The sequence below is a fragment of the Hibiscus syriacus genome, unplaced genomic scaffold, assembly GCF_006381635.1.
Source record: "Hibiscus syriacus cultivar Baekdansim isolate YM2019G1 unplaced genomic scaffold, ASM638163v2 tig00117005_pilon, whole genome shotgun sequence".
In the NCBI taxonomy this organism is placed as follows: Eukaryota; Viridiplantae; Streptophyta; class Magnoliopsida; order Malvales; family Malvaceae; genus Hibiscus; species Hibiscus syriacus.
This window is the reverse complement of record NW_024063519.1, coordinates 1,318,173-1,344,694: the sequence shown is the minus strand read 5'-3', so window position 1 is coordinate 1,344,694 and position 26,522 is coordinate 1,318,173. Positions and strand designations below refer to the sequence as shown.

At 33.7% G+C, this 26,522-nt stretch overlaps 1 protein-coding gene and 1 pseudogene across 1 annotated transcript; one reads left to right on the top strand and one right to left on the bottom strand.

The window, feature by feature from the left end:
• Nucleotides 1-1,210: 1,210 nt before the first annotated feature.
• LOC120195119 lies at nucleotides 1,211-9,835 on the top strand (annotated as a pseudogene).
• A 4,868-nt stretch (nucleotides 9,836-14,703) lies between these two features.
• LOC120195118 (eukaryotic initiation factor 4A-10-like) lies at nucleotides 14,704-17,971 on the bottom strand. Its single transcript, XM_039197220.1, has 5 exons — nucleotides 17,758-17,971; nucleotides 16,415-16,484; nucleotides 16,181-16,287; nucleotides 15,610-16,040; nucleotides 14,704-15,510 (listed from the first exon to the last, which is right to left on the bottom strand). Exons 2-5 carry the CDS (start codon nucleotides 16,480-16,482, stop codon nucleotides 14,875-14,877), a joined length of 1,242 nt encoding a protein of 413 aa, XP_039053151.1. The 5' UTR covers nucleotides 16,483-16,484; nucleotides 17,758-17,971; the 3' UTR covers nucleotides 14,704-14,874.
• Between the last annotated feature and the right edge of the window lie 8,551 nt (nucleotides 17,972-26,522).

Genomic DNA, 26,522 nt, shown 5'->3' with positions numbered 1-26,522 from the left:
ATATGAAAGTAAAAAAATAAATATGAAAGTTTTGAAATGTATGTGAATGAAAAAGGAATATGATATGATTATTATGTATGATATTGTTTATCATGGTTTTGACAAGATCATGAGATGATGATTTTCATGTCCTTAATGAGAAAAAATGGCTTGAATAAATCGGTTTGGATATTTAATGATTCTATTTGAATTTAAGTTTAACGTTTTAAATTATTATGATATTCTTAAGTTTTATATAAGGAAATATATTTTTTTATGTTGTTAAGTTGCTTAATATTTTATATCACCTTAGTTTGTTATAATGTCTCACTAAGTGTATACTTAGCGTGTGATGATTTTCATGCATAGGTAAAAAAGAGCAAGTGAAGTAAGACATTTATAATGTCGTTAATGAGGAAGGATGAGTAAAGCAAATGGATCTAGTTTAGTGAAGAAATTGAAATAATTTAAAATATAGTGAGTGATATAAGAGAGAGTAAATTACGAATTTCATCACTAAACTTTACTCTTTCTCTTATTTTACTCACTGAACTTTAAACGCTTTTAATTTACTCACTAAACTTAGTATATTGGTTTTTTGTCACTCTGTCGTTAAATAGTTAATGTCATTAAAACAATATCATTTAAAATTACAAAATTTTCAATAAAACAACATTGTTTTGTATTTATATAAAAGCCCAATTATAAAGTTGTTAGTGAGGAAGGTGGGCGACCCAAAATAAAAGCCAATAGATCAAGTTTAGTGAAGAAATTGAAATAATTAAAAATATAATGAATGATATAAGAGAGATTAAAACTAAGTTACCAAATTTGTAATTTACGCTAATAGTAATAGCTTCCCGCAATCTTTCGTCTTCTCCTTCTCTCTCGTATTTTATTTCTTTTTGGAGTTGGGAGTTCGAGTTGGAGATGAAGTTTCCCTATTTATTCCCTCCACGTCCCCAGGTGTCCACCCTCAACAACACGTTGACGCCTTCGATTCCTGATACTCTTCACATCATCTCAGCTCTCTCTCGACTCTACCGTCACTACCTTCTTTTTTTTCCTTTTTGCTACTGGAATTGTTGAGGGTTTTCTTTTCTCTTTTTCTTCTAAATATATTAATCTGAATTCAGCGTTATCGAGAGCGTTAGAGAAAAGGGAAACTAGGTTTTTCCTTCTTATTTATCTTCAACTTTGTTTATTTCGCCTTTCAACAAAAATATTTGTTTATTTCGGCTGTTATGGAGCCACTAGTTGGGAATAAGTATCGACTAGGTCGGAAGATCGGTAGCGGATGGTATGGAGAGATCTATCTTAGTTTGCGCTTATTATTTTTATTTATTTATGCTTTTATTTTTTAAGTACTATGGCTTTTTTTTCTATTGTTGCTAAATTCCTTTTAATTTTAGGTACACATATTCAAACGAATGAAGATGTTGCAATTAAGCTTGTAAGTAATTTTCTTATTTCGAATTCTTCAACTTTTTCATCTTAATTTGTTTGGATTTTCGTTGCAGTTTTTAATCGTTAGTGTCTTAGTGGATAATTAATTGAAATCTGCCAGTTTGATTATTTAAGCAGCTTTCTTTTTTTTTTAAAAATCCGTGCAATATTGTTATCGTTATGACTGGTTGCTCAGTTGTAATTTACTTCCAAATTTGGTTCAAAGGTCCAACTTGAATGTTTTAGCACTATTAGGGTTATATTTTTTGTTGTTAATGATATTCAGTTGGATTACTTTTGTGTCTGTTTACCATGTTAAACTGAAGCCACTTGCATGCTGTGAGCAAGGATATGTGGGTTTTGCATATATTTTTGAGAGATCAATAAACTCTGGAACTTGGTTCATGCCATTGTCATCCATGTTATTTAAATTATAATGATTTGAGCAGTCTTGGTTGATTGTCAGGATTGGAGAAGAAGAAGAGGAACGACGAGAAAATATCGAAGAACAATTGGGAAATGAAGATCGAGGGTTAGGGATTGAAGAAAGAAATTGGGAATTCAATCATGTGAGAGGCACGGGGTTACTTACAGAGCAGGTCGAGCAAGAGGAAAGACTGAATGAGAAGCCCAAGACAGAAGGCCCAATGCCTGTGAAAGAAAAGAAAGAGAATAATCAAGTAGTTACATAGTTAGGACAGCTGGCAATTACTGAATGGCATTTGTAACTAAATAATTAACAGACTCTAGTGTAAAAAATGCTTATGCAATGAATGATGAATTTTCTTCTCTATCATCTCTCTCTCGTCTAAATTCTTCTCCTAAATCCTTTCTTTTCTCTCAAACCATAACAATTGGTATTCAGAGCTTCGATTCTGTAAAAAATTTCTGGTGGGCATGACAAAGAAGAACCAGTCTATGGCGGAAACTGATTTATCTGGGATCCAAAAATAGATTGAAGACTTAGCTGCATTGGTGAAGAAGGGGCAAGATGAAACTAATCCACCTAAATGGTGGGAGACTCAAGAAAATAGAATCACTGCATTGGAGTCCAGAATGGCCACTAATCAGGGTTATGTGAAAGAACTATTAAAGATTCTGACAGGCAGGAATGGGAAGTAGGAGCATTCTACTGATGAACAGGTACAATCTCTTGATACTTCTAAAAATAAGGACAAAAATCCTGTTTTGGTGACTGTGGTGAATGACAAGTCTAGATTTACATATAAACCGGATGAACCTGGGATATTAAAGACTAAACCTGATGCTTGTTTAGCTTTTAAGAACAGTTTTAGGCCTGAAAATCAAGTGGGTGAAAACAATGACTCTAAACCTAATCTGTTTGGACTGGAAGCTGAAAAAAGGGGGCCAGGGGGTTCACTTAACAGTTCAGGAACTGTGTGGCACCGACCTAAGATAGAACTACCATTTTTTGATGGGGTCAATCCTAGGGGATGGATTTAAAAAATGCTTGAAATATTTCTCTATTTGTAGTGTTCCTGTTGAGCAAAGAGTAGAGGTAGTTACTATGTATTTGACAGTTAAAGCAGAAATATGGTTTGATGGATATATAATGCAAAAGCACCATGTAACATGGCATGAATTTGAAGCTGATATCTGTCACAGATTCAGTGATAGATCTTTCTGTGATATTGTGGAAGAATTCACTAAATTGACTCAAAAGGGGTCAGTGAAAGATTATCAGGAAAATTTTGAGGAGTTACAGCCCTATATGTTATTGCAGAATCCTACCTTAACTGAGGAGTTCTTTGTGGCTGAAATGGAAAAAACAGATATATATGTTTTTCTTCTGTCATTCAGTCTAGTAAGAGCCATTGCATCTCATTTCCTTATTAAAAAAAAGGATGGAACTTGAGATTTTTGTGGATTACAGAGAATTAAAAGTATGACCATCAAAGACAAATTTCCTATTCCTATAGTGGAAGATTGTTGGATGAGTTACATGGGGCAGTCTATTTTTCAAAAATTGATTTGAGGTCAGGTTATTGGCAGATCAGAATTAAACCTGAAGATATTTACAAGACAACCTTTAGAACTCATCAAGGTCATTATGAGTTCAAGGTAATGCCTTTTGGTCTTACTAATGCTCCTACTACATTTCAGTCACTTATGAATGAATTATTCAATTCTTTCCTCAGAAAATTTGTTTTAGTTTTTGTTGATGATATATTGGTATACAAAGATCACATTGAACACTTACAGCTGGTTTTGGAGGTGTTGAAGTTGAATCAGTTATTTGCAAAATTGTCCAAGTGTTTTTTTGGACAGAGTCAAGTGGAGTATCTTGGCCATATTATTTCTGCTGCAGGGGTATCTACTGACCCTAGCAAGGTAGAGGCTATGCAGAATTGGCCTAAGCCTAAAACTCTTAAATCTTTAAGAGGATTTCTAGGCCTAACTGGATATTACATGAGATTTATTATAAATTATGGCATTATAAGTAAGCTTTTGACACAGTTGTTGAAAAAATATGGATTTTAGTGGACTGATGTTGCTTATAAAGCTTTTGAGGATCTTAAATTATCCATGTGTTCTGCTCCAGTTTTGGCCTTACCAGATTTTTCTAAAACATTTTATTTAGATACAGATGCTAGTTCTGGAGGTATAGGGGTTGTTCTATCATAAGAAGGAAGACCTATTACTTATTTGAGTCAAGCTCTAAGTCCAAAAAATTCAGCATTATCTATATATGAAAGAGAATACCTTGTTATTCTCTTGGCTGTTTCAAAATGGAGACATTATTTGGAGAGTAAACCTTTTATTATTAAGACTGATCATGAGCCTCTAAAGTTTCTTTTAGAACAGAAACTGACTACCACTATTCAAAAGAGGGGGTTGACAAAGCTCCTAGGGTTGTACTATACTATACAGTATAGAAAAAGGAAGTTGAATGTGGTTGCTGATGTCTTATCTAGAAGATGGGAGGATCAGGCTCACTACTTTGCTTTGGGAGCTACTGTTTTGATACCTGCTTGGGTTCAAGAGGTGGAAGAAAGTTATCAAGAGGATATTTTAGCTCAGTACTGGATTTCAGCTCTTACTATTAATCCTACAGTTGACAGTAAGTGTAAATATTCTAAAGCTATCCTTAAATACTGTGGTGGAGTTTATATTGGGGATCATGGCAGTCTTAGATTGAAGATTATTAAGACCTTACATGACTCTTCTCAAGGAGGACATTCAGGAGCTCAAGCTAAATATTATAGGATTAGGTCACATTTTTATTGGCCAAATCTTAAAGCTATGGCTGTTACTTATGTGAGAAGTTGTGAAATTTGCCAGCAGATTAAGGTTGAACATGTAGCAAAGCCTGGTTTGCTACAGTCCCTTCCTGTTCCTAATCAGGCTTGGGAGATAATCACTATGGATTTAAGAAAAATTGTATTTTGGTGATTGTGGATAAGTTTACAAAGTACAACCATTTTTTGTCTTTAGCTCACCCTTATTCTGCAACAGAGGTGGCTAAGATATACCTAGACAATGTGTATAAGCTACATGGCCAGCCGAAGATGGCCATTTCTGACAGAGATAAGACATTCACAAGTGTGTTTTGGAGGGAGTTAATGAAACACAACACCACTTATCATACTGCTCTAAAGATAACACCTTTTCAGGCATTATATGGGTATAAACCACCTATTATGGTTTGGCCTATTGAGTCTACAGTACAGACTATATCAGAAATGATGAGCAGTAGAGAGACTACCAGGCAGTTGCTAAAGAATCAGTTGCAGATAGCAAGCAATAGAATGAAGCAGCAAGAAGATAAGAATATAACTGAAAGAACCTTTGAGATTAGGGATTTAGTTTACCTGAAATTGCATCCCTACAGACATACATCGATTGCCCTGCGAAAAAATTTAAAGTTAGCAGCAAAATTTTTTTGTCCCTATCATATTTTGGAAAGAATAGGAGCAGTCGCATATCGCTTGGACTTACCCGATTCCTCTCGATTGCATCCGGTTTTCTATGTCAGTTTATTGAAGAAGTTCATAGGCGATTCCTCTATTGTTGCTACTGATCCTCCTGCAGTAGATGAAGAAGGAGAAATACAGATTAAACCATTGAAAATTATGGCCAGAAGAATTATAAACAGAATAGTAAACCTGTTACTCAACTTCTGGTTCGCTGGGAGAATCTCGCTGTAGAAAACGATACTTGGGAGGATTACTCGACTCTGAAAGGGCAGTTTCCGGCGTTCGATCCTTGGGGACAAGGCTCGTCTCAAGGGGTGGGTATTGTCAGGATTGGAGAAGAAGAAGAGGAACGACGAGAAAATATCGAAGAACAATTGGGAAATGAAGATCGAGGGTTAGGGATTGAAGAAAGAAATTGGGAATTCAATCATGTGAGAGGCACGGGGTTACTTACAGAGCAGGCCGAGCAAGAGGAAAGACTGAAGGAGAAGCCCAAGACAGAAGGCCCAGTACCTGTGAAAGAAAAGAAAGAGAAGAATCAAGTAGTTACATTGTTGGGACAGCTGGCAATTACTGAATGGCATTTGTAACTAAATAATTAACAGACTCTGGTGTAAAAAATGCTTATGCAATGAATGATGATTTTTCTTCTCTATCATCTCTCTCTCTCGTCTAAATTCTTTTCCTAAATCCTTTCTTTTCTCTCAAACCATAACATGAGCTTTACAAAATGAATTGCATGATAGCAGATTCAGCTCTCCTAGTGAAAGTGATTCAATTGTCATTTTAGGGATCAAATTCTAAATCATGCAACAACATACCACTTAATCATTCCAGGTGGCATTGCTATTGTCAGTCTGTTGAGTGTACTACTCTAGTAAAAATGTTCGTCTTATATGACATGGATAATACGATTTATTCTGCAACAACTTGTAATTTGATATACCATGCATCTTTCTTTTGTTTCTTGTGTTAATTTTGCTTTGCATGGATTGTTCCAATAAATATTGGTGAGTTTTGTTTTGCCCAGGAAAATGTGAAGACCAAGCATCCACAATTGTTGTATGAATCGAAGTTGTATAAAATACTGCAGGGAGGAAGTAAGGATCAAATTTCATGCTTGTAGAGTTTTTGAAATGGGAAGGGTTGGATTTGATATGTCCTACCTATTTGTCTTGCCTGATTAATAGTGTATTATATCTTTGGCAGCTGGAATTCCAAATGTGAGATGGTCTGGCATTGAAGGTGACTATAATGCCCTTGTGATGGATTTACTGGGGCCTAGCCTTGAAGATTTATTCAACTTCTGCAGTCAAAAACTGTCACTCAAAACTGTTCTCATGCTCGCGGATCAGATGTAAGTTTTCCTTCATTATGTGTGATCTGTTCTGGTATGTTTTATTTGAGTCTCACATTGCCATCAGTTCAATCGAGTTGAATATGCTCATTCAAAATCAATTCTGCATCGGGATATCAAGCCAGACAATTTCCTCATGGGCTTAGGAGGGCGTGCAAATCAGGTACTATCTCCAATCTACTTCCTTTTGTTAATTGAGGATATCTGGCGTCATGCTATGCCTGATTTTGTACTTGATGTTGCATATAGGTCTACCTCATTGATTTTGGTCTGGCGAAGAAGTATAGGGATACTTCAACCCATCGACATATTCCTTATAGGTTTGTTCAATCGATTACTCCCGGCCAGTGTTTTTATTTTCTTAAATATTTGTTTGAAGCTGAATGGTGCTACTGAATTCATGTCACTTCATGCTGATTTTTAGTCCGACATCTTGAAAGTTCTTTTATGTTTTTCCATATGATATTTGGCTTCCCGTCTAGGTTCTTATATTCAACCGTGGCTCTTAAGAAGGACCAGAGCGGGCCATGCCCCCCCCCCCCACCCCAAAAAAAAAAAGATTTTGAAAACTTAAATGTTTGAAAGCTTTTTTATTTCTCATTGTTCAAAATAATCTTATTAATATATATTTATACTAAATTAAACTGGTACCCTCAAAATATAAACTTTATATATTTGACTTAAATTGTCGTAAAGACAAGTAACATATATGTTAATTTAAACTTTTCTTTTAATTGTTAGCTTATCCTACAAGCTAATTTTTCTTATAATATTTTTTTATTTCAATATTGCATCTTTATAAATTATTTCTCAAACCATGACATTTTTTGTTTCTTTCCTATTTTTATAGTTTTTTCAAATAAAATATAAAAAAAAAATCATTTGGAGGAAAACCAAATTTTCATGTTCCCTCTAATTTTTTAATTGATGGAAAATTTAGAAGTTTTCAACAATTTCATATAGTATTTGGATAGTTTTAGGCTCCTTTCTATTATAAAAAGAAACAAATACGTACTGGTTTGTCCAACCCCTTAATAGTGTTTCTTCAAATGTGATATCCTTTTCTTAAAAAAAAAAATTAATGCGGCGATTTATTCTTATTCAAATAATTTCTTCCTTTTTCAGATTGATGTTCATATTCTGCTTATACTTTATTTTTATTTTTTGAAAAAATATTCTGCTAATACTTTATAATAATCAACATGAGAAGTTATTCCATTGGAATAGGTTATCTGTATTGAGCACCAAGTTGTTAAAGTTAAATGCTTCAAAGTGTAGAGCTGTTAGCTTTTATCAATATTATTACAATGCTCGTGTAGTTACTATGTATTTCTTTAATTTTTAGTATTGAATGTTAAAAGTTCACAATTCCTCTGGCAAAACTTTATTGTTTGACAGTGAATGTTGAAAGAATTTAACGGTTCTTCAGGTAGAACCTTTTTGTGCTATACTGATTTACTGTATAAAATATAAATCTATGAAATACTTGTTCAGATTAAAAAATTTATGACGTGCTTGTATTTATTGTCAGGGAAAACAAAAATCTTACAGGAAGATAATCAAGCATCAATACTCATCTTTGAATTGGTAGGACATTCTTTTCAACCTTTCTTTTAACTTCTTCAGATAACCTGGAGAGTAATTGTTAAATATTGCATGCTAGCTTTGCTTTGCTAACTGTTTTTTTGTATCTTTCTGTAAAGCAAAGCCGGAGAGATGATTAGACAATTGGATATGTTCTAATGTATTTCTTAAGGGAAAGGTAACTACTTCCCACCACTTTTATTTCACATAGAGCAAAGCAGTTGGGATAATTTAGGCATAACCCAGTGTCTTTGCAGTCTTCCCTGGCAGGGACTGAGAGCTGGAACTAAGAAGCAAAAGTATGACAAGATAAGTGAAAAGAAAGTCTCAACTTCTATCGAGGAGAATTAATTAACGTCTTATTATTGCAACTTGAAGGTCCGTAAAACTTATTGGTTTCATCTTAGGCTTTGTGTCAAGGATATCCATCTGAATTTGCATCCTACTTCCATTACTGCCGATCCCTACGGTTTGATGATAAACCAGATTATTCTTATCTCAGATGCCTGTTCCGTGAACTATTCATTCGTGAAGGTTAGAACTTTATCTGCCCCTGTTCTTCCTTCTTTTATCTTTTTTCTTGTTTACTTGATTGCACTTCGTAATATTCAAATAATCTGGGAAGCTTCTACTCAAGCTGTCAGCTTTCCTTCTTAATTCAGGTTTTCAGGTTGATTACGTGTTTGATTGGACAATATTAAAGTATCAGCAATCTCAGACTTCCAATCCTCCTGCCCGTGCTCTTGTAAGTAGTTTTAGGGGCTTCTAGCTTCTATGCACCACGTTTAACTAGTTTTTATCAATTGTATATTGCATTTTTAATGTTTTCCAGGGCCCTGGTGCTGTAACTAGCTCTGGCATACCTCCTGCAGTTGCTATTGCTGATAGGAAATCTGGTATGCCTTTTTTTATAGTCATATATTACTACAATAGTTTCCGTTTTGTTTGATTCTTTCATTCATTTGTACATTACTTTCAGTAACATGGTATTTTTAATATGATTGGTTTTCCGCGGGTGGAGAAGTTGGACCTTTTTGGTTGGTCTTCCAGAGATCCTACACTCAGGAGGCATTCTTTCTCCTCATGCGTAATCTCCCATGGGGTAGGCTTGTTTCTTTTTAAGGTTTTTTTTTTTTCGGGATCTGATTGAAATTGGTTAAATAGGTTTGTGATTTTGAATACCCTTTCTGGCTATTGTTTCCTCCTCGGTTTATGCAGTTGGCTGGTTCTAATGTCTTAACTTCAAGGCGAGCTGCTATCTCTAGCCACCGTGATGCAGCAGCAATCACAGTTGGTGACTCTGAACCCCGTCGCCTTCGTACGATCGATGCAAGTGCAAGGTCATTCCAAAAAATATCTAGTGGACCAAGAAACGCACCCGTCTTATCGGAGAACAAGCAACATCTTCTGGTAGGAACACCTCAAATGTAAAGAATTTAGAGGGGCATTGAAAGCCTGCATTTTAGTAACGATGAGAGGGTACCCTATTAGACTACTACCACGGCCTACCCGGCAGCTAACAAATTTTATGATGGCATACTTTCGCATACACGCGTGCTAGAAGCCGTCTATTTTGTTTTCTTTTCTTTTCAAATTAGAAGAGCTTGAAGTTGGGAATTATAAATGTAAGTATTAACAATGGCAGAATGTGGAGGCGTCCAATGATATAAATCATATACAGGTTTAGATGTATTTGCTACCTTTTTTCAGTGAAGAGTTATTTGTTTAGGTTATGTAACATAATACTTTAAAATCCGAAAGCAGGCTATTTGTAGCCTGTTTATATCAATATTGTAACTTCTTTTACATTTGATGTTACTGTTGAAGTAATATGTTTGAAAGTAATAGATTAATTACTGTCGACAAAGACATGATCGTAGAAGAATTAAAGAAAAAAAAACATAATAAAACGGATGCTGGAAATTTCATATTCAAGATTCTTGAGAAGTTACCATATCCCAAGTTGTGGAAGGGGGGGGGGGGAAATCAGTGGATCACATCCACCCATAGACAAGTTGGGTAACCACCTAAAACTCCTCTCGAGAGACCCTTTCACCTTGCCTTCAACCGCATAAACCTTGTATCCAGCAACCCTTTTCTTCCTCTGCAGCTCAGGGTCATTGAAGCTCCAGGCTTTTGAAGAAGACCCAAGAGTGCTTTTGCTTTTGCTTTTCTTCATCTTAATCTGATTTGGTTGAACAGCGTTTGCATAACCACCGCCGCTGTAACATCTGAGGTCCTGCATGTTCCTTGGCTCTCCGTAGTAGTGACTCTCTCTCTGCGTCTCTCCATCCCTGCATGATTTGGATCTAAAACACAAAGTAGAATACAGAACCGGGTAGCTGGAAACAGCTCTAGCGGGGGTTGCTTTTTGACTTTAGTTTACCCAGTCTGTAATTATTTTTTGAAAATTAAATTTTAAAAAATGAATTATATTTTTTAAAATATTATATTTTTTAAAATATTTTTCATAAAAATAAACTATATTTTCTGGAAAAACGTTTTACAATTTTTGAAAGATATTGTTTAAATCTTTTTTCTACTAATTGATGAGCTTTTTAAAAATTATTTATTATAAATATTAAATACAATAAATAATATTATTTATCATAAAACTTAATATAATTATTTTTAAATATTAAGATAATTTATTTATTATTAAAAATTATTTTTATAATTTTATTAATAAAAATTATTAATATTGTTATATTTTATTGAAATAAAAATGTTATAAATTATATTAATTATTTATTAAAGTAATAGTGTTATATTATATTTTAAAAATATTAATTAGTATATTTTAAATATCTTTTTTAAAATATTATTATATTAATATTAAATATATAAATAATATTATTCATTATTAATAATTTAATAATATTATTTCTATGAAATTAATAAATAATATAAATTTTATTAATAATTTATTATATATTATTAAAATAATAATATAATATCTTATATTATTTTAATATAATTTATTATTTTATTATAATATTAAAAATATAATATTATATTATTTGAAATATTAATAAATATATATTAAATATTTTAATAACTAATATTTTGATTAAAATGATATTAAAATATTTTATTAGTATTAAATTTATAAAATAAAATTATTTTGAATATTTATTCTTTGAAGTGAAGTTCGATAAATGACCTATCGAAAATCAGACCGTAAGTCATTTTCCATAAAACACAAAAGAAATTCTGTTGACTAGGAAAATATTTTACGTTTACCAATCAATTTTCTTCTAATCAAACACTAAAAAATATTTTTCAAAAAATAAATTACGTGAAATCGAAAAAAACCCGAAACAAACATACCCTTATTGTTATTTGAAATGTTGCTTTTAGTCGGTGGGAGTTTGTGACATTTTCTACTTTATTTTCATTGGCCCTCCATCTCTTCAAGGCAGTCGGCCATTGCATGACTCACCTTATTTTGGATGGTCATTCGTGTGCAACTAACACATGTCATGGTGTTACTATTTCACTTGATTTATGAATTAGAAAACTTTAAAAAAATGAAAATAAGGATCGTCTAGGTGAGCATATCCAATAAAAATAGGAATATTTTCTTTGATGTTGATAGTTGAGTAGTTTTAGAATAAGGATGTTCAAATAATGGAACTATTATTATTGTATAATATTTCTGTATAATTGTTCAGTTATATGAAATGCCATTCAATCATTTGAATTATTAGAATTTTGTATACTTTATTTATTACACTATAATTACTTAATTCATTTTACTTACATAAATATTTTTTTATAAATCTTAATTTAGAACTTATGATCTAAGAAAATAAGAAGAAAAAAAGATGAATAATTTGACCAACCAACCAAATATGCTTACTCTTAAATACGCAAGTATTTAATTATATATAAATATCAAAATTATAATAGTTTATCCCTATTTTAACATAAACTTAATGTTATCGGTTTAAAAAAAAACTCTTGGATTTGTTTTGAAAGCATATGATTGATAGTTGTAAATGTCATGCAACTGATGTGGATGGACGACGACGATGACAGTTTCCTTAAGGGTTAGCTGATTAGTTTCAGCTGGTTGTTATTCAGCTACCAGGTTGTTAGTAACGCATAATTTCTTTGAAACCGACGATGACAGTTTCCTTAAGGGTTAGCTTATTAGTTTCAACTGGTTGTTATTCAGCTACCAGGTTGTTAGTAACGCATAATTTCTTTGAAACCGACGATGACAGTTTCCTTAAGGGTTAGCTGATTAGTTTCAGCTGGTTGTTATTCAGCTACCAGGTTGTTAGTAACGCATAATTTCTTTGAAACCGACGATGACAGTTTCCTTAAGGGTTAGCTTATTAGTTTCAGCTGGTTTTTATTCAGCTACCAGGTTGTTAGTAACGCATAATTTCTTTGAAACCGACGATGACAGTTTCCTTAAGGGTTAGCTGATTAGTTTCAGCTGGTTGTTATTCAGCTACCAGGTTGTTAGTAACGCATAATTTCTTTGAAACGACGATGACAGTTTCCTTAAGGGTTAGTGATTAGTTTCAGCTGGTTGTTATTCAGCTACCAGGTTGTTAGTAACGCATAATTCTTTGAAACCGACGATGACAGTTTCCTTAAGGGTTAGCTGATTAGTTTCAGCTGGTTGTATTCAGCTACCAGGTTGTTAGTAACGCATAATTTCTTTGAAACGACGATGACAGTTTCCTTAAGGGTTAGCTGATTAGTTTCAGCTGGTTGTTATTCAGCTACAGGTTGTTAGTAACGCATAATTTCTTTGAAACCGACGATGACAGTTTCCTTAAGGGTAGCTGATTAGTTTCAGCTGGTTGTTATTCAGCTACCAGGTTGTTAGTAACGCATAATTTCTTTGAAACCGACGATGACAGTTTCCTTAAGGGTTAGCTGATTAGTTTCAGCTGGTTGTTATTCAGCTACCAGGTTGTTAGTAACGCATAATTTCTTTGAAACCGACGATGACAGTTTCCTTAAGGGTTAGCTGATTAGTTTCAGCTGGTTGTATTCAGCTACCAGGTTGTTAGTAACGCATAATTTCTTTGAAACCAACGATGACAGTTTCCTTAAGGGTTAGCTGATTAGTTTCAGCTGGTTGTTATTCAGCTACCAGGTTGTTAGTAACGCATAATTCTTTGAAACCGACGATGACAGTTTCCTTAAGGGTTAGCTTATTAGTTTCAACTGGTTGTTATTCAGCTACCAGGTTGTAGTAACGCATAATTTCTTTGAAACCGACGATGACAGTTTCCTTAAGGGTTAGCTGATTAGTTTCAGCTGGTTGTTATTCAGCTACCAGGTTGTTAGTAACGCATAATTTCTTTGAAACCGATGATGACAGTTTCCTTAAGGGTTAGCTTATTAGTTTCAGCTGGTTGTTATTCAGCTACCAGGTTGTTAGTAACGCATAATTTCTTTGAAACCGACGATGACAGTTTCCTTAAGGGTTAGCTGATTAGTTTCAACTGGTTGTTATTCAGCTACCAGGTTGTTAGTAACGCATAATTTCTTTGAAACCGACGATGACAGTTTCCTTAAGGGTTAGCTGATTAGTTTCAGCTGGTTGTTATTCAGCTACCAGGTTGTTAGTAACGCATAATTCTTTGAAACCGACGATGACAGTTTCCTTAAGGGTTAGCTGATTAGTTTCAGCTGGTTGTTTTTCAGCTACCAGGTTGTTAGTAACGCATAATTTCTTTGAAACCGACGATGACAGTTTCCTTAAGGGTTAGCTGATTAGTTTCAGCTGGTTGTTATTCAGCTACCAGGTTTTTAGTAACGCATAATTTCTTTGAAACCGACGATGACAGTTTCCTTAAGGGTTAGCTGATTAGTTTCAGCTGGTTGTTATTCAGCTACCAGGTTGTTAGTAACGCATAATTTCTTTGAAACCGACGATGACAGTTTCCTTAAGGGTTAGCTGATTAGTTTCAGCTGGTTGTTATTCAGCTACCAGGTTGTTAGTAACGCATAATTTCTTTGAAACCGACGATGACAGTTTCCTTAAGGGTTAGCTGATTAGTTTCAGCTGGTTGTTATTCAGCTACCAGGTTGTTAGTAACGCATAATTTCTTTGAAACCGACGATGACAGTTTCCTTAAGGGTTAGCTTATTAGTTTCAGCTGGTTGTTATTCAGCTACCAGGTTGTTAGTAACACATAATTTCTTTGAAACCGCATGGCTTGTGCCATACTTAAATTCCGAACGGCTGGTTTTAAAATGTCTATGAAGATTGCATACGTTTCGAGCAGTTAAAAGCTTTGCTGCTTATAAGAAACTAAAGATCAAAAACATTAGTTATCAGGCCAAAAGCTAAAATGGCTCGAAACAGAATGATCAGAACACGAAACAACCACTGCAAACAAGTTGTCAAAACTGGACAATCATAATGTAGCAAATGTGCAGGACCCCATATTAAATGTTCAAATTTGTTCAGGAACAGCATGAACTTAAGAAGCTTGAAAGCAAAAAGAAAACAAAGAAATGAGCACGTTAAATACATCTTGCAAAAACAACAAAACCCTTTTGCCTCAAACAAACTTTCAAAAAAGGTAAATTTCATCATCAAAGGAGATCAGCTACGTTTGATGGCAGCTCCTCAATGATCACATTGTAGAACTTCTGGATGTCGTAAAGCATTCTCTCGTCATCATTAGTCACAAAGTTGATGGCCACACCTTTCCTTCCAAACCTTCCACTTCGTCCTATACGGTGGAGGTAGTTTTCTGGTTGAGTTGGCAAATCATAGTTTATGACAAGGGAGACTTGCTGCACATCAATACCACGAGCAAGGAGATCGGTAGTGATGAGAACACGTGAAGAACCAGAGCGGAATTCACGCATGATGATATCACGAGTATTCTGGTCCATGTCCCCATGGGTGGCAGAAACTGTGTGGTCACGGCTACGCATCTTGTCGGTTAACCAGTCAACCTTGCGCCGTGTGTTCACAAAGATGACACTCTGGGTGATGGCAAGGGTTTCGTAGAGATCACAAAGAGTTTCAAGCTTCCAATCCTCCTTTTCGACATTCACATAAAACTGCTTGATACCCTCAAGGGTGAGCTCATCACGCTTAACCAAAATTCTCACAGGTTTGTTCATGAACTTCCTAGTGATCTCAAGGGCTTCAGGCGGCATTGTAGCAGAAAATACCCCAACCTGAATCTTAGCTGGCAGCAGTTGGAAGATATCGTAGATCTGAAAGACGTAACATTTTCAGAGCACGAAATATAGAACACAATGCTTTCCAAAATCGAAAATCATTTTAAGGGAACATAAAAAGATGAAATATCAAACCTGATCCTTAAAACCACGGGAAAGCATTTCATCAGCCTCATCCAAGACAAACATCTTAATATAATCTGGGCGAAGTGACTGCCTCTTCAACATGTCAAAGACACGACCGGGAGTGCCAACAACAACGTGAACACCATTTTGAAGAATGCGCTGATCCTCACGAACGCTTGTCCCACCAACACAAGCATGGACCTTAACACCAAGGTAATCACCAAGTGCACGCATTACCTTCTCAATCTGTTGTGCTAACTCCCTAGTGGGTGCCAACACAAGAGCTTGACATTGGACAATACCATAATCAAGTTGCTGTAAAATTCCAGAGCAGAAGGTTGCTGTCTTCCCAGTTCCAGACTGTGCCTGCTGAATAACATCAAGACCCTTGCAAAATGGAACAATACCTCGCTGCTGAATTGCAGAAGGCTTCTCAAAACCTTGGAAAATATTTTGGACAAGACGATAACAATTCAGCATATATTTGGAAAAAACAACCCATAGAAAAAAGGCACATAAGCCCTACAAGTGGGGAACTGTTGACACTTGTAAAAAATTTCTTTCTGAAAGACTAACATACCATATGCATAGATACCCCTCAGAAGGTTCTCTTGAAGTCCCATAGCATCAAAACTGTCATAAACTTCATCAGAACTTGTGAAAAAATCATCTCCATCAGTTTGGAGCCTGTTCAATTTGAATTTTCACCAGATATAAGAATCAGCAAGTTGAAAACCAAATAGCAGTCCCCTGTTTAGAAGGAAAAACACATGCAAAGGGCAGATAGTATGCAATCTGTAAACAATAAACTTACAACTCAGTCATTTTCTGATCATACTGGCGAGCATCAAATTGAGATCCTTCTGATGCCAAACCTGCCATGACTGTGCAGAAAAAGAAAGAATAAACTAATAAGTCCATATGAAACACTAAACTAAAATCATTGCTTTTGGATCAAACGATACAACAGGATACTGATAAATATAATTAAGCGGGATTCGAATAAAATCACTATGCTGCATGGTATACAAACACAAAGATATCACCTCCAACATGTAATACTAAAAGTTTTTAATGACATTAAAGGGCAGAGCTTTTCCATACCGAAAAAGATATAACAGAATAGGCAAAGTAGCACACCATGGGAAAAGAAGCACAAGTATTAACTTCTGATTAGTATTTGGAGAAGATATAAAAGAGGCATATGGTTATCTGATATTTAGATCATAAACCCTTTACCACCAGACACCCATATTGCCTACCTCTCCAAAATTCACTCAGGGCCAAGCAATTGGAAGAAAGGTTTAACACTGTTATCACCAAGCATCTAAATATTCTATATAGGACACGTGTTGAAAGCACTGTCTCAACCTTAAGGTGCAACAAATCATCAGTCATTAGTACATAGGCAATAAGTACACATTGTTTGTTGATTAAACATCCATTTTGATATACAGATATGTTTATGGATGACTAACCCTCTGTTACTAAGACAAGGAACTTAGTCAATATGAAGGGTTTTGTTAAAGACCAGCCTCAGAATCACACCGCCAATAGCATTAGAAGTGAACTATCATCAGACATCTAGCATCACAAATCCATCATATTTTTTATTTTCATTTACCACCAATCATCTCACTCAACTAAGTGTAAGACATTAAACCCAAACCTGGAAGTTACAATATTAATAGTTAAGATCTGTTCGCAATAAGAATAAAAAATAGACTTTTATAAGCAGAAGCTCAGAAAAAAATAACTTTCAAAATTCCTACTTTCGGGAATGTAGAATACAAAATAAGACACACTTTTCCTTATTTCCTCATATACATCCAACAGATTTATTTTTCTTTTCAGGAATAAATCTAGCAGAAAAGTTTCAAATTTGTTAATTTCTCAAATCTCGAACTACAAAGAAAGAGAACCGGATTACAAGAGAAAAGTAACCCAAAAATATCTACGTGAACTAATCAGAATCAACCTCAAAAACAAAAATCCAAAAACAAATAATTATGACAGATCAAACCCAGATCCCAAACAGTAAAAATAAATCCAATTAACATCAAAGAAAATCCAACAAAAAATGTAAAAACAGGAAATAAATCAATCAAAACTAGAAAATCGATGAAAGAAAAAAAATTAAGTAGAAGAGAGAGAAACCTTCAAACTGATGATATTAGCAGAGAGCAATGGGAAAAAAATGAAAGTGTGTATTATGGGTAGGAAAGTGGGTTTGTTGAGAGAGGGAGGGGTAGTTTATGAGAGTTTTTCGGTTGATATTTAGAGAGAGATAGGGTTTTCCCAAACTCCTCGGATCTGCGCCGTGGAATTTTGAAAGAGAGAAATTGAAGAGAAAAAACAATGGAGGGCGAGTGTCGTTTCCGTTTTAGGTTTTAATACTACCATGGATATCACATATCCGCGTATTCTACTACTATTTCTACTGTTCGAATCCAACCCCCATTGATTTTACCTCATTGCCCTTTTCTTTCTTTTTCTGTTACAATTAAGGACTAAGAACTTAGATTCCTCGATTTGTTCGGGTTTATAATTAGAGAAAATCGCCTCAGTGACCAAAAATGCCTTATAATATACGATTTTAACCAACTTTTTTTTGATTTGCCAAAATGACCAACAAAATCGCAACGCGATATCAAAACCGCAACGCGATTTAGAAAAGCGCAACGTTGAAAAGAAGATCGCAACACGATCTTCCAAGAATCGCAATGCGATTCATAAAATCGCAACGCGATCTTCCAAGAATCGCAACGCGATTCAGAAAATCGCAACGCGATTCAGAAAATCGCAACGCGGTTCAGAAAATCGCAACGCGATCTTCCAAGAATCGCAACGCGATTAAGAAAATCGCAACGCGATTCCAAGAATCGCAACGCGATTCAGAAAATCGCAACGCGATTCCAAGAATCGCAACGCGATTCAGAAAATGAGTAAATTCTTTCAAAAGTTGTTGCATTTGTTTCTTTCTTAAGAATTTTCTCTAAAAAGATAGTATCCGCGCGGACGTGTCGAAGACACGTATTACTATTACCACGACCACGACCACGACCACGACCACGACCACGACCACGACCACGACCACGACCACGACCACGACCACGACCACGACCACGACCACGACCACGACCACGACCACGACCCGACCCGACCCGACCCGAGACGAGACGGCGGCGGCGGCGGCGCGCGAGAGTCCCCCTTGTTCTCTTTCACTCAACAAGTAAATGGGAAATCCAAGCCTTAAATACACTTCCCAATAGTGTTTCCAATACTATGTGGGATTGAGCATTACTCAACACTTCAAAGAAAATATAGCAATTTTTGTAGTATTTTCCCACTTAATCCATATCTAAAAATATTAAAACATTTTATCAAGAGAATTAAAAGAGTTGTAGATATCTACATTTCAATTCAAACTTATACATATAGTTTAATATGATAAAATGTTTTAATATTTTAAATATGGATTAAGCGGGAAACATGCTACAAAAATTGCTATATTTTCTTTGAAGTGTTGAGTAATGCTCAATCCCACATAGTATTGGAAACACTATTGGGAAGTGTATTTAAGGCTTGGATTTCCCATTTCCTTGTTGAGTGAAAGAGAACAAGGGGGACTCTCGCGCGCCGCCGCCGCCGCCGCCGTCTCGTCTCGGGTCGGGTCGGGTCGTGGTCGTGGTCGTGGTCGTGGTCGTGGTCGTGGTCGTGGTCGTGGTCGTGGTCGTGGTCGTGGTCGTGGTAATACGTGTCTTCGACACGTCCGCGCGGATACTATCTTTTTAGAGAAAATTCTTAAGAAAGAAACAAATGCAACAACTTTTGAAAGAATTTACTCATTTTCTGAATCGCGTTGCGATTCTTGGAAGATCGCGTTGCGAATTACTGAATCGCGTTGCGATTTTCTTAATCGCGTTGCGATTCTTGGAAGATCGCGTTGCGATTCTTGGAATCGCGTTGCGATTTTCTGAATCGCGTTGCGATTCTTGGAATCGCGTTGCGATTTTCTGAATCGCGTTGCGATTCTTGGAATCGCGTTGCGATTTTCTTAATCGCGTTGCGATTCTTGGAAGATCGCGTTGCGATCTTCTTTTCAACGTTGCGCTTTTCTAAATCGCGTTGCGGTTTTGATATCGCGTTGCGCTTTTGTTGGTCATTTTGGCAAATCAAAAAAAAGTTGGTTAAAATCGTATATTATAAGGCATTTTTGGTCACTGAGGCGATTTTCTCTTATAATTATCATATAATTAATCGTGACATAAATTTTTAGGATAAACTATATCACTGACCACCCAACTATAACCTCTTTTTATTTCGACCACGATATTTGAATTCTTGCCAATTAGACCATCCAATTATTTAAATGCATTCAATCAGGCCACTAACTTTTAACGGTTAACGGAAGTGTTGACATAGCTGTTAAAAATTGGTATAATTATATATATGATCCTCAACATTTATACATTCAATCAATTTGGTCATAATTTTAATTCAATTTAATAAATTTAATATCCAATTAGGTGGTGACACATGTCACAACCATATTGGAGGGTGTTTTATTAATTTTAATTATTTAATTTGTTTTATTTTGTATCCAATAAGATGGTGAAACGTGTCACCATCTTATATGTTAAGCAAAATAATGTAAAACTTAAACTACAGCTATGAGGATTCGAACCAGGTCTTGGAAAATCATCAAACACGCCTGACTTGGAAGTAGTTTACAACATGTTATATATAATATATAACTAATTGCAGAGAAAAAATAAATGACTAACATGCCATTAAACCAAACCTATATTCAATTATAATTTACAATATTTTTACATATATTTAATTAATTTTTAATATAATTAATAATTTTAACTTTATTTAATGATTATATATAAAGCAATTATATTTATAAATATTATTAATTATGTCAAAAAATTAAAATTATACTTTCGTTGTACTTAAAGTAAATATACTTTAAAATTTGGTTATATAAAAAATTAAGAATATAGGATGTTAATCATTTTTTTCTCTGCAATTAGTTATATATTGTATATAACATGTTGTAAATCACTGCCAAGTTAGGGGCTTAGCCTAGTGATTTTTCAAGACTTTGGTTCGAATTCTCATAGTACTCATTTAGGTTTTATATCGTTTTGCTTAACAAATAAGACGATGGCACGTGTCAGCATCTTATTGGATACAAAAATAAATACATAAAATAATTAAAATTAATAAAATACCCTCCAATATTGTTGTGACATGTGTCACCAACTAATTGTATATTAAATTTATTAAATTAAATTAAAATTATGACCAAATTGATTGAATGTATAAATATTGAGGATAATATATATAATTATACTAAATTTTCAACTGCCACATCGGCACTTTCATTAACCGTTAACGGCTAGTGATCTGATTGAATGTATTTAAATAGTTGGGTGATCTAATTGACAATAATTTAAAAATAATGGTCGAAATGGAAATGAGCTATAATTGGGTGGTCACTGTTATAGTTTACCCAATATTTTATGTTGTAATAATATTTAATGTTTTATTAGATTGTTTTACACATATTTTGTAACGTGAGTGAAAGTTTTAAATTCTACCAACATTAATTAATTGCTCAATATTATTCAATGTTATTTAACGCATTTTTTATTACATAATTATAAGATAATATTTATTTAAAATTTTCTAAATTTATTGACAACACATATTCTAAATGTTCGAACTTAAAACATCTAAGAAGAACAACACTCCTTTCTAATTAAGAAGTTATCAAAATACATGTTATAATGCATTCTCAAGCAATTGGAATTTTGGCATTCAATCAAACATTTTGAATTTCCATATTAAAAGAAGAAGAAAATCATACTTGGATGGGCAATGTTTTAAATAAAAAGGAAAAACAAAATACTCAAAAAATAAAATCCCAAAATTTTTAATTCATTGGAATTCGTTTTAAATAATAGAAATTAATTAAATTAAAAAAAATGATTGATATTATTTTTAGTATAATATTTAAGAGGATATGATACTGAATAAAAAAATTATGAAGGAGCATTGAGGTTTAGTTTAGCCTTTGTGATGGTCCACTGCTGATATCAAATATGCTTAAGGACTTGATATTTTTTTTTATGAGTGAAAACGAATATAAGTAGAATAAACATTGTATCACATTATTAAAAAATAACAAATAAAAGGAAATTTAATTTCAAGAACAAATAGACAAATGGCTCTTGCATATTGATTCTTTCTACTTTCATTTGTCATATGGAGTCGAGGAAAGCTAATCTACAACCTGAAAAAAGGCAAGACTTTTACTTCACAAATGGGGTTTTGAGTAGATTTCTACCAACTTTTGGATTTTTTTTATTTGATTAGTCAGACAGCAATGGACATTTCTTCTAAATCAAGAAACTAAATCAAGAAAGCAAATGAATAACAGAAGATAATCGAGCAGTTTGTTATTATTGTTAGGGTTAATTACACGGATGATCACTTGTGTTTGTGTTTAGTCTACTTTTAGTCAATGATTTCAAAAAACATAAGAAATGATCATTTTTCATTTTTATTAATTAAGATATTGTCACTTTCGTTTTTATTTAATTAAGATGTGGTCATCACAGGTTAACTGATGTTAACAATTAATAGATCATGTGACGTGATTGTTGGTATAATCATACATTTATTCTCTCAATTTAGTCATACTTTTAAATAACGTTTAACATAAAATATATATATTTTAAATGAAAATAAAATATTTTTAAATTAAGTTAATAATAAAATATATTTAATAAGTTAATATATATAATGAATTTAAGTATTTATACACTAAGATGCAAAATATATACACCATGTTGTCTACTTTAGACTAAGTAATGGTCTTGACTTAATGGTTCGATACATGTTTAGTTTCTTAAGCGACCAAGGTTTGAATCTTTTTTGTCTCAATTTTTTTTCATTTGTTTTCTTTCAACTGGAGGGTAACACATGTCACTCTTTGATTGGTGTAAATAAATATATTAAAATAAAATTAATGATTCGTTGTATATGTTTGTTTCAGAGTTTGTTTCTGGATTTGATTCAGTTTCTGAACTCTGCTCTTGTTCTTCGTGTCTTTTTCTTTTTTCTCGAAGCGTTTGTGTGTGAATCCTTCGTACTCGTACTTCGATCTCTGGATCTAGATCTACTAATTCACCTGGGTTTCTTCTGATCATAAATAAAAAAACTAGAAAAATAAATCAATAGTTGTCGTTATTCCCCAACAACAGTTCCAATTTGATAACGTCGTTTTGCTATCAAAATAATTTTGGCTTCTTAATAAATATAAAGGAAAAGTAGTGTAGAGAAACAATGTCGATCGACAGGGGCTATGGTGTTTCTGATTTAGTAAAACTCTTTCTTGATTTATAAGAAGATATAATTTCAGATGAAGTTAAAAATATAAAAAAAAAGAAAATATAAAAAAAGAAAATAATAAAATAATAAAATAATAAATAATAAATAATAATAGTAATAGTAATAAAGATAAAGATAAAAAGGTGGTTTTTAAATTATTTAAAGAGATGAAAAGATAAAGATTAAAAATAAAGAAAATAGATAAGGATAAAGAAAATTTATAGTAAAAGCAGCCTTAGAATTCAGCTTTGCTTCAAATTTTTTGGATCATCGAAACAGATCTTTACTTCATGATTCACGTCGGCTACATGTCTACAAGGACAATTCCTTGTGACTATGCTTTGTGTACCGAATATCCAAGTGCACTCATAAATTTCGGTTTGTGAGTTGATCTAAGCAACAACAATGTTGTAGATCTTAAAACGTTGAAGTTCGAAAAAGCTGCCAACTCGGATTATGTTGTTTCAATAATAATTGTTTACGATCTCAGTTTCCTCTTAGCAAACAATTTTGCTAAGTGTGTTCATAGGAAGTCGAATGTGCTTCAATAAGTCAATCCTTCTTCCAAAATTAACATAACAACATCCAGACCAACGTCGACTTTTGGTTTTGAAAATTGTTTTGATTTGAAAATAAGCCAGAAAACAGGGAGAAAAACCCGAAGCGATTTAAGTGCCTTACAATTCTCACGTCTGGAATTGAGCCTTCGCTTTAGCCTTCGGTTTAAAAGAAAATTAGCTAAGCATAACCAAAGTCATACTTAGTATATTTGGGAAAAAAATTCTAAAAGAAAATAAAGAGATATGCGAAAAATAGAGAGAAAGCTAGAGAGAAAAGGAAGACATAATTCTCAGATGTAAGAGATATGTTTTTAGGCTTACACTGAGAGGGTATTTATAGCCTTCAAATTCCTAAAAACAAGCTAAAGATAATTTCTAAAATAAAGAAATAAATCCTAATTAAAACAATTAAAACTATTTAAACTAAAATACATAAAACAAAGATAAAATAAAATACTATTTAAAATAATATCCTAAATCCTAATTGAAATATTAACATCTATTTAAACTAAAATACCTAAAACAATTATAAAATATATTGTTTGAAATATTATCCTAAAACTTGAGTTTAATCCAAATCTGAATTGCAGAAACGTGCGGCCAATCCGTTCGTGCTTTTAGAAACGCTGACTGGATCTTCTAGAAGGTGCTGATGTCATCGCCTCGTCGGATGTTTCAAGCCTGAATTCATGACTTTGATCGAATTGGACATACTTTTGTTGTCATTGCGTGCATACATCGAAATGAAGGAGCATAACGAAAAACATTTAAAGTTAATTTACGACAAAGATGGTGTGATTGTGGCTGCTTTCAGGTGTGGAGATATCCGTGTGCTCATGCAGTCGCTGCATGTATGCATACTGGAATAAATTCATACACTTATGTTGATGAGTGTTTTCACATGCAGAGGATATTAAATATATACAACCATGAGTTCAGACCGATCCCAAATGAATCATATTGTCTGAAATAACATTATGATGAATAGTTGCCAAATCCAATGCTTCGTAGAAATCCAACAGGTCGTCCTAAGTCTACTCGTATTCATACTAGTATGAATATTCATATTAAAGGGAAATGTCATTCAAAAAGAAATTGTCCAAACCTTCCTTGGTACAAGCCTCACTAGTAATCTTATTTCTATTTGAACGAATAATTGAATTTCTTGCCTAATTGTATTTCAATGAATGTTTTGTTTTATCTATTTTTAATGAATATGATGAATATTTGTTAACGCTATAGTTGAATGAATGCGACTAATATCAATATTTGAATTAATGTGATTAATATCAATATTTGAATTAATGTGATGGATATTAATCTTAGTTTCAATTTAAAATTTATCAATTCAAACATATAAAGCGTTTACAACTCTTGTCAGTGTCGGGGTATTGTTGAATTATAATGTCGAGGAGCACGTCGATTTCGTTGTGGACGTTGCGGTTGTTCAGGAGTTTGTTCATCATAATCAACATGTTCATTCACCAAGGGCATATAATCCGGTGTTGTAAAGTTCACCACCACTCTGTTATCCCATAGGATGACAAATATTCGTATTTGACATCATATATGTCATATGATAAAAATCATATTTTACTCCAAACATGGGAGAGAACAAGGGTGATTGATGAAGAATAATATCAGATATGTAGGTCGTAACACCATAATCATCAAACACTTGATGAAATGATCATGTACCACCAACAGATTATGATGGGATATTATCCATTGCCGCTTGTTCTGCTTCATGGTGAAATGAACTCCCACTATGTTTATTGTCATCTTTCTGTGTTTGTTGTCAAGAACGACTTTCCATGCTCTCAATGAAAATTCAAGTAATCCTAATTCTGAAAGTCAAAGTCATCTTCTTGAATGAGAGTGAGAGTGAGAGTGAGAGTTGGAAAGTATGAAGCCCAGTTGTTCTAAAGATTGATATAGTTGGCATGCCTCACAGCCCAATCCTCACTGTGCCTACCCCTAATTTGTGTAGAGCGTCATGATTATCTGGAATCTGTGGAATAGGTTGGTGGAAGCCGAACTGCCTCAACACTCTATCATAAAATTTCAATCCTTACTGTGCCTACCCCGCTTATCTAATATGTGTAGAGAGTCATGATTATCTGGAATATGTGGAATAGGTTGGTGGAAGCCGAACTGCCTCAACACTCTATCATAAAATTGGAACTCAACAAAAGTGAAATGGATCAATGGTGTAATAACACACCAATATTGACAACCCTCCCAGACATGTTGCGGCTTGTTGCCTTATCAAACTAGATAATTAGTTTCTATGTTCACATCATCAATTCAACTATATGATTTACTTGCTTTATTTTTAAAGTTTCATTCCTTTTCTAGATCGTTAGAGGGTTAGTATTCATTTTGAAACTTTTGTAGATAATATAGACCCAAAAGAAAACACTGCCAAGCAATCAAACTTGATCCCACCATTGCCAAAGTTCTAAGAGGTTCACTTGAAGTGTTTAATCTATTAACTTTCTTGACCCGACCGATAACCCGTTATTTCACTCGTAATCCCCTTGGCAAAATCCTAGTGAGCCAGGTAACCATGAATAATCTGATCGTTCCCAACTAGCATTCATGTTTGGTTGGGCTGAAGAACAAGAAAAATGGTTGGGTTGAAAAAGAAGAAGAGTTGGTTAAAATAATAGAGTTTGATCAAATGAGGCCAAAAATTATATTAACGTGTGACATTAGCATTTTGTTATTCTAGTAAATGGTTTAGTAAATGGTTGTTAATGTTAAGTTATTAATTTGTAACAAACGATAACGTTGATGATCGATTTATGACTTTTGAAACATCAGTGTAAAAATAAAACCTTAAATATTAATTATCATTTGTGTAAATTACCCTAAAACTTTAAAAGCATTAATGATATAAGATAATTACATGTATACGTGTCGTCCCTGAAGGAATTGGATGGTAAAAGAAAA